General features: G+C 45.8%; 1 protein-coding gene across 1 annotated transcript in view; it reads left to right on the plus strand.

Annotated features, from left to right (window-relative positions):
• camsap2a (calmodulin regulated spectrin-associated protein family, member 2a) overlaps positions 1 to 13,661 on the plus strand; it is a gene marked incomplete at both ends in the record, with an annotated part of 72,450 nt that overhangs the window by 50,412 nt on the left and 8,377 nt on the right. The window contains 5 exons of the mRNA XM_083647492.1: positions 7,522 to 7,618; positions 7,740 to 7,836; positions 8,643 to 8,674; positions 8,993 to 9,062; positions 9,716 to 11,813. Of these exons, the coding sequence (XP_083503618.1) occupies positions 7,522 to 7,618; positions 7,740 to 7,836; positions 8,643 to 8,674; positions 8,993 to 9,062; positions 9,716 to 11,813 (2,394 nt within the window). The remainder of the gene's footprint in view (positions 1 to 7,521; positions 7,619 to 7,739; positions 7,837 to 8,642; positions 8,675 to 8,992; positions 9,063 to 9,715; positions 11,814 to 13,661) is intronic.

Below are 13,661 nucleotides of genomic sequence, written 5' to 3' on the forward strand. Positions count from 1 at the left end.
GACAGGAGAGAGAATGGGAGAGAAAGAGGAACAGCATCCTTAGGGAACTTAGTGATTCCTCACAGCCAGACCTGCTCAGGCATGCCTACTGCTTCTTTTCACATTGTGACCGTCGCCATCTTGGTTCTCTTTTTAGCCAGAAGTGACCATATTTGGACCACATTATCTTATTATAGATCCACGATTTGGACGAGAAGAGCCGCAGCACCACCTGCTATTGGTCCATGATCACTGCGCCATCACTGGACAGGCGACCTGTCAATCACGCCCCAAAGCATAACTGTTAACAAAAAACAAAAAGACTTGAAACTAGCAATTGAGACCATAAACTCATTAGGGAAGTGTTTACTGAGGTCATAAATCAAGTGAGATGTCGGTGGGTTATTTCCCTATTGACTTCTATACAATCTGACTTCTTTTTGCAGCCATAGTGTATAAATGGCTGCGTTATATACAAATTCACCACCCGTACAGTTGTCATGAACGATGAAATTTCCTATAGAGATCAAACAAGTTTTTTTGTACCAAGCTGTCAACATGTTTATTTCTGCTGTAAATGCATGGCTTGAGCTGAAGTGTGGCAGCCTGATATTCAGACTGAATTGTCAACTCGTCAACTCATTTCCTCTTCTCGTCTGAGATTGCAGTCACTTCAGAGGATTTCTATGAGGGGGCGGGCTTCGCGCTTCCCTAACCAATCACTAGAGACCAAGGTGTCCACGGCAACCGGCGGCAGCACTGCACTAGTAGTAGTCATGCATAACAGAAACAGACACAGCAGGCATCTCTACTTTGGCTACTAAATTTCGCAGTTGTAAAACAATTATATCAACGAGCAACGGATTCTCAAAACGAATTTTACCATTGATGAAAAACGTGACTTGGACATAACAAGCAAGCTATGAATCCATCTATCAACATCTCCCTAGCTATCAACAGCTCCGCTAGGCCAGGCTGCGCTGGGACATTTCCTTGGGCGGCTGGCCGAGCAGAGCTTCACTTACCGCGGCCGCTGTAACGTTACTCCCTGCCCAGACAGATAAAGCTCCAGCAGGCAGCGATCTCTCGCAGGCAAGACTGACTTACAACAGCGTTAGCCAATCAGCGGCCGTGATTGGGTTTTCAACCGGAGAAAAGGCTTTTGCACATGACGATGCCAGACCAAGAACAGCCAAATCCACAACTGTGGAGTGGGCGTGGCTTTGAAGGTCTGGAGCCAGGCTAGAGGTTTGGGACTCGGTATACATAGACACATGCACACACGCACACGCACACACACACACACACACACACACAAACTACGCACGCGCGCAAACACACACACACACACACACACACACATGCACACTACACACACAGACATCTCCACAAAACAGAATATGTTAATTGTCAGGTGAACATGGTTTGATTGGATGGCATCAAGTATGTTCAATAATGCTGTTTATACTAGACAATAGACACATCCTCATTACATGTGCCTGTGTCTTCACCCACCCCCACAGCCTGAATACATACATTACCCACAGCCTGAATACATACATTACCCGTGCCCTTCTCTCTTAAAGGACAGCGAGCTAGTAAATCACGTCAGCCCAACACCATTCACCGACTCTTCATTTCATTAATTGGCTGCAGATCTAAATTGCCATCTGTGGATGCAGTATGGAGAAATGAAATGGAGCAGCTCTGGGCTTTTGCCAGCTTTTGCTTGTTCTTTAGCAGGAGGTTTTCAGCCAGCCTGCTGAGACGATTAGCACACTCTTGTTTGTTCATAAGCAGCCTCCTCAATATCACTCCTTTTCTCTACAGTCTGACTGCTAAATATACACTGTAAAACAATATCACTCCTTTTCTCTACAGTCTGACTGCTAAATATACACTGTAAAACAATATCACTCCTTTTCTCTACAGTCTGACTGCTAAATATACACTGTAAAACAATATCACTCCTTTTCTCTACAGTCTGACTGCTAAATATACACTGTAAAACAATATCACTCCTTTTCTCTACAGTCTGACTGCTAAATATACACTGTAAAACAATATCACTCCTTTTCTCTACAGTCTGACTGCTAAATATACACTGTAAAACAATATCACTCCTTTTCTCTACAGTCTGACTGCTAAATATACACTGTAAAACAATATCACTCCTTTTCTCTACAGTCTGACTGCTAAATATACACTGTAAAACAATATCACTCCTTTTCTCTACAGTCTGACTGCTAAATATACACTGTAAAACAATATCACTCCTTTTCTCTACAGTCTGACTGCTAAATATACACTGTAAAACAATATCACTCCTTTTCTCTACAGTCTGACTGCTAAATATACACTGTAAAACAATATCACTCCTTTTCTCTACAGTCTGACTGCTAAATATACACTGTAAAACAATATCACTCCTTTTCTCTACAGTCTGACTGCTAAATATACACTGTAAAACAATATCACTCCTTTTCTCTACAGTCTGACTGCTAAATATACACTGTAAAACAAGTGAAGGATGCTGCACAATCTCAATCAAATGCCATGTCTTTACAAAAAACAATTGATGGTGATTTTTTTTAAAGGAAAGGAAAGCAAAATGATCATGAAACTCCAGACTGAGCTGTCTGTATATTTTAAAGATATCGGATCATTTTAGCCATTTAGCTGACAGTGACTTGCAGTGAGTGTTGCAGGTGTATTAACTTCAATTGGCTGCTAGAATGTAAACGACAATTGAAAAATGTCATTACAAAGTGCAGATAATGTCATTTGGACGAGAGCTTGAAAGATTGTGATCATCAGATGTCTTTTTTGTGATTTCTACATCAGAATAAGATGGAGGTAATATCACAACTCATTTGTCTGTGTTTTTGAGCTGGATCTGGGGGTTTTCAGCGGGCAGCTCAGCTGGGCAGTAAATCAGCAGAGTGGCTTTTCCAGATTGGACTGAGTCTGTCTGCTGGACCTAGAGCCCTCTGACCAATGATTAATGACATCACTTCACTGCCCCATGGCCCTGAGTGTGTGTGTGTGTGTGTGTGTGTGTGTGTGTGTGTGTGTGTGTGTGTGTGTGTGTGTGTGTGCGCGCACGTCTGTGTGTAAGTTGTGTAACCTAATTTATAGATGTGTGTGTGTGTGTGTGCGCGCGCATGTGCAAGTCTAGCAGTACTGCTGCGTGTGGCTGATCATAACAACGTGTTATGTGTGTGCATATACAGTGTGTGTGTGTGTGTGTGTGTGTGTATTTGTGGTCCCTCAATGCTGAGTGGATGAGCCCCTCCCCCTCCCTCGGCTTTGTTCCAATAATCACCAATCAGCTTCCTTTTGTCATCCTGTGAGAATGACACTCTCCAGTCTCTAAACACCAGATCTGGCAACGTGGCAGACCTGGCAACCCGCGAGGTAATCATAATGCCAGTCAATGGGGAGACCCGCAGAGTGGTGGTTAGGTGTGTGTGTGCGTGCGTGCGTGCGTGCATGCGTGTGACTGTTGACTGGTGGCATTAAGCGATAGCCCTCACACCTGGTCTGTGGGTGCAGTAGCAGTCAGACGGAAGATGGGGAGAGAGGAGAGAGGCTGGGCTTTCTCCACCAAACCATCTGGGCTGGACGGTCGACAGCAGAAATCTCTCTCTCTCTCTCTCTCTCTCTCTCTCTCTCTCTCTCTCTCTCTCTCTCTCTCTCTCTCTCTACCTCTGTCCATTTTAGAGAGGAATACTTCACTCACTAGAGGTAACTAGCTACTTGCATGCCTGTTATAAGACTTGCTGAGTTAGTATTTGTCAGCTGAACAGTTTTATTTTAGTGATAAGTACATCTAATTGTTGAAACTGGTTATGAACAAGATTACTGGCTGTAATGATCAAGTGCATGGTTTGCATGTGAGGCTTGTATCTAGTTATACATGATTCTGTTACTATGTATGTAGCATCTTAATCACTTTGGTAGCCTTGAATGCTACTTACGTTACTCGTATCCAGACTGTTATAGCCGGCATGCCCTCTCACACCTTTGCTGCTCTGCATACGAGAGATCCCCCCCCAAGTCACTTAAAATGCTGCAACAGCACCCAAGGGAAGCCAGAGTTGTCCTTGTTAAATGCCTCTGCCTCCCCTGGTGATGGGCGTGTGCGTGTGCGTGTGTGTGTGTGTGTGGGGGGGGGGGGGTTGGTGGATATATCAGAGTGAAATATTGCTGAGAAGGTGAATCATCAGTCTGTTTCGAGCTGAGCCAGGCAGCATTGTCTTTGTCTGGAGACTGTGGACTGAAGGCAGGGAGGAGGGGTGATATTGGGAGGATGGGGGGTGGTGGGGTGGCAAGGGGGTTGGTGGGGTGGTTGTTTCCTCAAGGTCGTTCCTGCACAGCACTTCTTTTGCATATGTTCGTGCACGTGGGCTTTTGAGTACCGGCATGTATACGCTGCAGAAAATGTCCTTCCCCAAATCATTTTCATCGAGTATGTTGTCTGTTCTCTAAAGCCAGCTACAATGTAACATCTGCCTTTGAGCTGAGGTGATTTCACTTGTCTCCGATGTAAAATAATGTTTGCATTTTAAAAAACTGGTCTTGAATCAAACGTAATTCTTTTGCACTCGTGCTGTGATCTGCTTTATTTGTCCTTGTTTCATCATATTGACACTTAAGTGAAGCTGCATAGGAAACAAGTGGGATTGATCATCTCACCCCCGTTTAGCAGAATCTTTCACTCGTTTTAAGAAAGGATTTTAACACATTGGGTATCAGACTGAATGACTTGAGATGGACTTTTTTTGCAGTGTTGGCAAGGAGGGTAACAAAGGAATCTGACAACTGTTCTGGTGCTTTTTGACAATATTGTTCTTTGCAGGCTATCTACTGTAACACTCAGACATGACACGCCTCTTTCTGGCTTTCACTAGTGGGCTACACACATTTAATTTGATGAGAACGCTTGAGTGATTTGATCATAGAGAAAGGCTATTCCTGGGTCAGTGATTTGCTGTGTGCTTAAAAAAAAGACACTGCAAAAAATAATCCAAGTGAGCAAGTTGTTCTTGAGTGTAGTTGTAGAAGTTGTGTAAATCTTACTGCTCTCAAAACAACTGGAGAAAAAAAAAGATAATCCACATTTCATATTATTCTCAAACCATTCAGCGTTAATATTGAGACAAGTGAGTCATTTTCCAAGCAGGGTCCAAAATTACCAGCCAAATAATGGTAAAATATGCAAGTAGCTGCTTCTGCTTGTAGTAGTTTGCTTCACTCATCAGCCAAAACAAGCACACATCCTGAACATCCCACCTCAGCCGGTGCACACCCGCCCTCACATTCATTGCCCCATGGGGTTTGTTCGACTCGACTCGTGTGCTGCAGCCATCGTACAGCAACGGACGAGTCTCAGTCAAGACTCTTACTCAATGTCACCCTCTAGAGGCCACATGTGATGAAGCACATCACATTTCCGTCCTTTCCGTTCCACGTGATCACCTGACATTGCAGTGTGTAGCCACACTTCAAGCTACGCTGGCACCATGGAAAAACAATGGTGATCTATTGAGTGGCTGGTCAAATTTGAACATTCACTAGCCATTTGGCCGGGGGACAAAAAAAGTGAATCTTGGACCCCGCTTCCAAGCTTTTGGATTGAATGATTACTTTGAGAATTTGTTTTGAGAAAATGATGAAACTGAGATGAAACTGAAATTATCTCACACAATTGGCAGATGATATCCCTTGTTTCAAGTTGGAGAGAATAACATTTTAAAACGGGACATTTCTGTGGACAGTTTTTTGCAGTGCAGTGCCTCAGGCAGTGTGACCTCCCAGTGTACAGTATGTTGACCTGGTTTCTGACCAGAGAGAGTGTGGTCAAACGTGGATTGGCACAGCAGAGGCAGAAACCCTGCCAACAATTCTTACCTGGTCTAATCTAGCCTAGCTGATGGTTTGCATGCTGGTGATTAAGAACAGTGGAAAAATAGGTGACCTTCATGCGTTCTTTGTTGAAATTAGGTTAATGGCTTATTGCCTCACTCTACACAGAACCACAGGGACTATTGCTGTTATTCTGTTGTCAAGGGAGGATTAGCATATCCACCATGTGAAAAGCCTGTGAGAACTAAGAGAGGCCACCTTTAATATTGAACTACGAGCTCATTTGTATTGATGGGAAAATACAGCATGGCTTACTGACAAAATGGTGCCAGTTACAGGAGCCTAACTAACAAAAAAACAAGTGAACTTGAAGCACACTCATGGGAAATTACTTTCTTATACTTACTGAGGTGAATGATGAAAATAATCTCTCTTGTTAAATGCTGCACAGTTGTTTGAGCTATGAATCCCCGTTCAATGGGAAATGGAGTGAGGGTGGTGGTGAATTATTTATGTGCTCACTGGCAGATACTGGAGATCCTGTTCATCACAGGTTTTCTCTAGGGTTAACAGAGACACCTAGTGGGAAAATAGATACACTACATGTGTTATAGTGGTTAAAGTCGAGCTGAACCCAAAAATGACTTCTTTTATTTTAGTTCAAATACCTGGGTATGCAGTGCACCTATTTAATAATGTATGCCAAAAAGTTAGTTTTTCACACTTTTTCACATCAAAAGTTCATTTTTTCATTATTTCATTCATAACAGTAATCTACAGTTTGCTGACATCACCTAGTACTATCAAATTTCTACCCCATTTCAAACAATCATATCCAAATGAAAGAGAAAATGGCGCCTAGTGCCTGTCATCTGGCAGAATTCCTATCCCATAAACTAACTGCTAACTTGGCCAATTGTATGTTGATACTGTATACACACAATAAAGAAAACGGTAATGCCTAAGAATGCAAACAAATGTAACTGGCTCGTTAAAACTCACATTCCAGGAATATTGTATTTACCGCAATAGCAATAATGGCGTGCACCTGAGAGCCTGGTTGTCAGGGGTCGCCCCTCGGAGATTCCAGCCCGGTCGGGCAGCACCCATGCATCAGATTGACCGCTCGTTCTACACACAAGTAGCTGGCTGCATGGTACTCGGCGGATCCCACTTGTGTAGCACAACAACACGCTGAATCCCACTCGATTTGGGGGTCGGACATGCCAGGATTGGCCAATGCTAAAGCCAGTCCCCAGAATTGTCAAATCAAATCATCGACATGCTAGTATGACCCGCCTCTCAACCTGTCATCTGAGACAAGTTATGTTTTCAGTCTGAAACGGACTCTGACCCATGCGCCACTACGGGTTCAGTTTGACTTTAAAGAGAGTCCTGTAACTGAAAGGTCACACGTTGGCTCCCTGCAGCAGCCATGCACCCTGTTTCCTCTGTTCTCTCTCTCTTTTCTCCCGCTCCCTCCCCCTATTCTCTCCCCTCCTCTCTCTGCCCCACACACTCTCTCTCTCTCTCTCTCTCTCTCTCTCTCTTATACATGCTTGTGAATTATGGCTATACAAATAAACTTAACTTCCTTGGGTTAAATGTGATTCACTGGTTCAATGTTACACCATCCTATGATTTTAATCTGGGTCCTGTCTACCTTCCCCCCAGAATAACTACCTGGTGTTCATGGCAGAGCTGTTCTCGTGGTTTGAGGTGGTCAAGCCGTCTTTTGTCAAACCAAGAATCCTGGAAAACAAAGGCACAGGTAAGGCTTAAAAGTACTGTTCTTACTATAGCAGTAGTAGTAGTAATAGTAATAATACTAGTGGTATAGTTTATCCTAAACATACTCTGATTGATCAGACTTCTCTATTATTTGACCTTAGATCCGTCGTCCTTGTTGAAGAATATAACAGCAATCCCCATCTCCAAGGCAACCAAGAGGAGCTTCATGGAAAGACCCCCCAGTCCTGAGAGACCCAGGTACACTAGGCCCACCCGTGGCATTCCATCTGAAGCTATGCTGATAATGTGCAGTGCATGTGCTGTTGGGACACAAACTGTGGTGGACACAGTCTTGTGACTGAGTTGTGTTCAAAAACGAAATCAAGGTGAGAAGAGTGAATGAGTAACACTCAGTCCTTCCTCAACAACTGCTCCCAAGGAGCCCATGAGCAAGGCATTTCACTCCCAAGTGCTCTAGTGCAGGGGTTCCCAACCTTTTTTGTGCCAAGGACCGGTAGATACATGGGAAAAAAAGTTGCGGATGGGTTGTCAATTTTATTGGTTTTAGTTACATATATATTTACTCAGCAGGTGGCGACAAAGGGTAAATAACAGCCTTTTGTGTTAGACTCTATGTAGCCTATACAGTATTTATGTTTTTGTTTTAACTACAAACATAAATAAACGTCAACTTGAAACTATGTTTCAACTACCACACACGGCCTATAATATTATAGCCTATGTTTATTAAAAAAGAAAAAAAATTGGACCGGTACCAAATGCGTTGCGGCCCGGTACCGGTCCGTGGCCCGGTGGTTGGGGACCACTGCTCTAGTGGAGCAGCTCAGTGGCCGGTAGTGTAAACCGGTTGTGGTGGGCAGCTTTCTGGCATAAATGAACTGTATGAATTTAAAGCAGGGCAGTGCTGAAAAAGATTGTGCTTACGTACTCAGCAAAAACCTTTGCTTGAATAAATTATGGCAAAAAAAAGATAGCTGGGTAATAGTTATTTTGTGGTGTCTAATTGAACGCTTGCCTCTCTTTTCCTCTCTCTCAATCTCTAGTTTGCCACTTCGACCCCAACCTCGAAACTCAGGTGACTTCCTTATTTCTGTCTGGAGCAATCCAGTTGCTTTAGATTACCTTGTGGATTTTGATTAAAATGTACAATTTGCTGTTTAGATTCAGTTGCATAATTCAAGCCTATCAATGATATAGGTGATTGTTTAGGACAGCCTTCTAAAGGAGGAATTAAGTGCTAAAGAAAACACACACACACACACACACACACACACACACACACACACACACACACACACACACACACACACACACACACACACACACAAAGTTATGCATGTGTCTCATTTGCATGTGTAATATTGCAAATATTATCTTTACTTGTGTCATTCAGGTGAAATCAAGAGATCAACCTCAATGTCCTTTGTTGATGGAAACCTTGGAACCTGGCCCAAAGAGAAAAGGTTGGTGGTATTGTTGATCTTCCCTGCCTCTCTATCCAATAAAGGAAAAAAAGGGAAGGAAAAAAAACGAACAGAAAAATCCAGTTACTGTAATTATCAGTAGTGTTTTGTATTGTGATGTTGCCAAAGCAATCTCCTTCCTCATCTGTTTGTTTTAAATATATATCATTCTTAGGCAGTATCCAGGTTAAGGGTGCTTTCTCACTAGGAACAATTGCTTTCGTTCCATTCCGTTCTGTACCCGAGTACTATTGCCCCCTTCCCCTCTCCCCGCTGGTCAGCTTTCACATTACACAATTTATTTCGCGCTCGGGAACGGAACACTTGCAGAGTACACTTGCGTCATCAACTACGCCTGGAGTGTATCCTCGCCCGTGTGTTGTCTATGTGGTTCGGTAAGGTTGGCGTTCACATTCGCAAGTGTTCCGTCCCTGGGCACGCCAAAGCGTTCCCCAGTCAGACCACCTTTTCAAGTGGACCCTCTCATGGTTCCCCGTTCTGCGCCCAGGCACGGAATGGAACGGAACGCAACATTCACACTCATCAAACATACCGGACCTGGGGTAAATTTGGGGACAAGTGTGCTCGGGAACGGTATTGGGGCGCCAGTGTGAAAGCACCCGAAATAACAATAATAATAATTGTTTTCTCAGATCTGGGCCTTATGGCGTATCTTTTGACATCCCCTTTGACAAAGAGGACTCTGTGTGCAGCCCTCCCTCATCCACCCGGAGCATGATCCGCTCCGTCAGCACCGATGATGGCTCCGGCTTCAAGGTCCACCAACTCCCCCGCGGCATGAAGCGCAACCTGTCCTTCCAGCCGGTCGACGGACAGAGTGTCGGCATTGAAGAGGAGGGCTGCCCGGACAGCCTTGCTGGCATGGAGACTGACATGCGCCCCAGCCGAACGTACCCCAACGGACATGGGAACCTCATCGCCCCACCACCTTCAGTGAAGGAGGCTCTGCAGATCATCCACAGCCCCAGCAGGCCCCCAGTGGAGGGGATCAACAGCGGTTTCTTCCTGCACAGCCAGGACCGCAGGCCAGGCGGTGTAGGCGGCTTGGAGCCGGTGTCGGAGTCGGACTCCAAAGGGCCTCTGAGCACCACAGACACTGCTGGTGTGGATACCGGCAACCATATACGAACGGAAGACATGCTGGACGAGGATTCCTCACTGAAAGACTGCTCTATGAACATGGAATTGGATATGGACACGCCGAGCCCTTGCCCGAGCAGCCACGGCAAATCTCCCCCAGGAGTGAAGATGACCAGCTTTGCCGAGCAGAAGTTGAGGAAGCTCACCCCTCCAGCGCCGGACTCAGGGAGGGGCAGCAGCAGCTCCCTCAAGACCACCCCAGAGGGCTCCGAGTTGGGCCTCCCGCTATCGGTGTCCTGGGCCCCCACCCCCGAGCACAGCCCCATCCATCAACAAACCACCCCGACCCTTACCACTCAAACCCCGCGTCCACCTGTACCACTCCCACCCAGCGATCCTGCCCAGGCCATGGCTACAGAGATGGTGCAGCTGAGGATGCGATTGGAGGAGAAACGGAAAGCCATCGAAGCACAGAAGAAGAAAGTGGAAGCCGCGTTTACAAGGCATCGCCAAAGGATGGGTCGCTCGGCGTTCCTCACTGTGGTCAAGAGAAAGGGGGATGGAGCTGCCAGCGGAGCGGAAGAGGAAGGAAGGAAGATGGAGGAGGAGGAGGAGGGCAAGGCAGGAAGCACAAGTCCATCCTTCAGAACTGGGAGGAGCAAGGCGGACACGCCCGATGGAGCCGAGCAAGGCTCCCGTTGGCTAAAGTCCCCAGGGGGAGGAGAGGAGAGCGGACCAAGCACTCCTCAGCCGACCGAGGTGGACCTGGCTGAGTACACTCGCTCCATCGAGAAACTCAACCACTCGCTGGCCTTCCTCCAGACTGAGATGCAGCGATTAGCGCGGCAACAGGAAGTGATCATGGCCATGAGGGAGAAACAGCATGAGCAGGCATGGGTCATCCCCCCTTCACATACGGACCCTTCGCCACAAAAACACAGCCGGGCCGGGGCTGTCACTCGATCGTCGGGCCCCTCGTCCCCTGCCGACTCCCCTCGCTCCACCCACCGCTCCCCAACCAGCATCAAACGCAAATCTGCCTCTTTCCACTCCCGCAATCCCCGCACCCCTCGCCCCAACGAGCTCAAGCTGGCCCCCTACAACCGAGTCCTCACTGCCCCGCAGTCTGTCGATAGCATCCCCAGACTACGGCGCTTTTCTCCCTGCCATCCCCTGGCAAGCGCCTTTGTTTACATGGGGGAGAAACCGGCAACTGCCAACCCAGAGACAGATGGGGATAAAAGCAAGGAGGATTATTCACTCCTTTCCCCAGAAAGGGAGCTTGCCAGTATCAATATAGCCAACTCAGAGTTAGACACACATGCCAAAACCCAGGAAATGGACACTTACAGCCAATCCGAGATCAGTGAGATGGTGACAGATGAAAAGTCGGTTGCAGATCTCAAACCTACCGTGGACTCATCTGTCTCTGAAGTCCTGTCCCAACCAGTGAAAGAGACCTTCACGGTGACGCCCACAGAGAGCCCTCCTCAGCTGGGAGCCTTGGGCCAAGCCAAGAGCAGCTTGATTGAGGTTCCTCTGTCCGTCCTGAAGCCACTGGAGGGCCTTTCACTGGAGGATGCCGGGGAGACGCAGGAGGAAGAAGACCCAGAAGATGACCAGAAGGTGTGCCGTGGCTTCTTCTTCAAGGTACTGTATTGTTCCAGAGCATGTCTGCCACCATAACACATGAAGAAGTATTATGTATTTCCTTGCATGTCATTGCAAGGATATATATATATATATATATATATATATATATATATATATATATATGGCCTTGTAGCATTCTGTAGCAACACATTCTTATCCCATTATCTATACGTCTCATTCTCAGCGTCGTTTCTTTTCACAACCAAAAGCTGGTGGCTTTGGATACAGGCCAAATGCATAATTTACTTCAGTCAATACCATCAAGACAAGAGTGAATTGCAACTGTCATCGCTGGAGTTACTGCACCTTCAAATGCAGTGTCCCAGTTCTGGGACAAAGCCGTGTACGGTTCAACCGGGTGGCAGCCATGTTTGTTTTTTTATAAGGAAATGCTCCTGTTTCCAATAGATGATGAATGGCTCAGGAAATGGGCAAGTTGAGGACAACGTCATCTTTTCCATTAGTGGTTTTGTAGGCTAGCTTGCTACTGTAGCTGCAGTCTGGGCTTTGATCTAGGTCAGAAAACTGGGGCTGTTGTGAATAATTCACACACAGCTGTGGCAAAGTGGGGTTATAGAGATGTTGAATTAGATTGCGAGGGTGGTTATGTGGGTGGGAGATGTTCACATGAAATTTTAATCGCCTAGATGAGTTATTCTCAACCTTTGCTATATCAGGGACCACTAATGTAGTCCACATTACGGACTACAGAAATGTTGTCTCTCCAAACCAAATCCGACAATTTTATTTATTGCTAGATGTGATTTTGTCCAGAATCCCATGACTATCTGTATTGTAGGTAGAGTGATAACACAGTGAAACTTTGTGTCAATTAAATAATGCTGAAGTTTAACAATTCATCAATTTGCTGGTGACGCTCTGGAACCCCCTCAAGGACCCCTGGTGGTCCCCCCCGGACCCCACGTTGAGAACCACTGATGTAGATGATCTGTGATTAGTGTTGAAATTAACAGCCATGGGTCAAAAACAACAAGTTCAAATTGCGATTGTTGTACTAAAGGCATGATTCATATTCCAATATCAATGAATGTGTGTGATATTGAATGATAACCACTTATAGAGAAGCCATTGGTCAAATCCACGTCCACATAAGCCTGATACAGGAGGAAAAACATCAGGCCTTCAATTCAATAGTCCCTTGTTTCCTTAGGAGACCAGTCAAGGTTCATGCAACAACCTTTCTTTAGATAAAAGTGGCCAAAAATATCTATGTGTCCAGGGAATTATTCTTTTGGGGTTTCTTGTACTGTAGCTCCACATCACATAATACAAGATATGTGGATTAAAAATAACCACTTTATTGCCTACAGAGGTTGTAGGGGTGAAGATGGCCCACCTCTGGAAGCACGTGTACCTGCTGGCCTAGAATCAAGTCCCCGACCCTGTCTGAAATAAACTTCCAGGGCTTTTACTTCCTAGACGTAGACAACAGAAGGCTCTTTCACACCGGCCTTGAAAGCCGAAAAATGCACGGAAAATAGGATTCGCGCCTCCGATGTGAAAGTCGTGAACGCGCGTTGGTGGATAATTGTTTTACGCCTTTTGTCCCGCCACGGTAGGTAGTCACAATGCCGGGTTACCTGGCAACCCGCCTCCATTTGAAAGCGTCGTCGCAGCGAGCCGGAAAAGGTGCGAATGGTCAGCTCATTCATAAAAAAATTACAGGGGAAATCACCTCATGTATCAAGAAAGTGCACGAGTGAAAGTAAAAAAAGTAGCCTATACAATCATGACTGCACGGACGCCAGGAGGAATGCTCCGTGCGGTTAGGCTTTATGCTCAAACGATGTTGACATTAGTAGGTAAAATTAACGGATATAATAA

The sequence above is a fragment of the Poromitra crassiceps genome (assembly GCF_964638095.1).
Source record: "Poromitra crassiceps genome assembly, chromosome: 12".
Classification (NCBI taxonomy): domain Eukaryota; kingdom Metazoa; phylum Chordata; class Actinopteri; order Beryciformes; family Melamphaidae; genus Poromitra; species Poromitra crassiceps.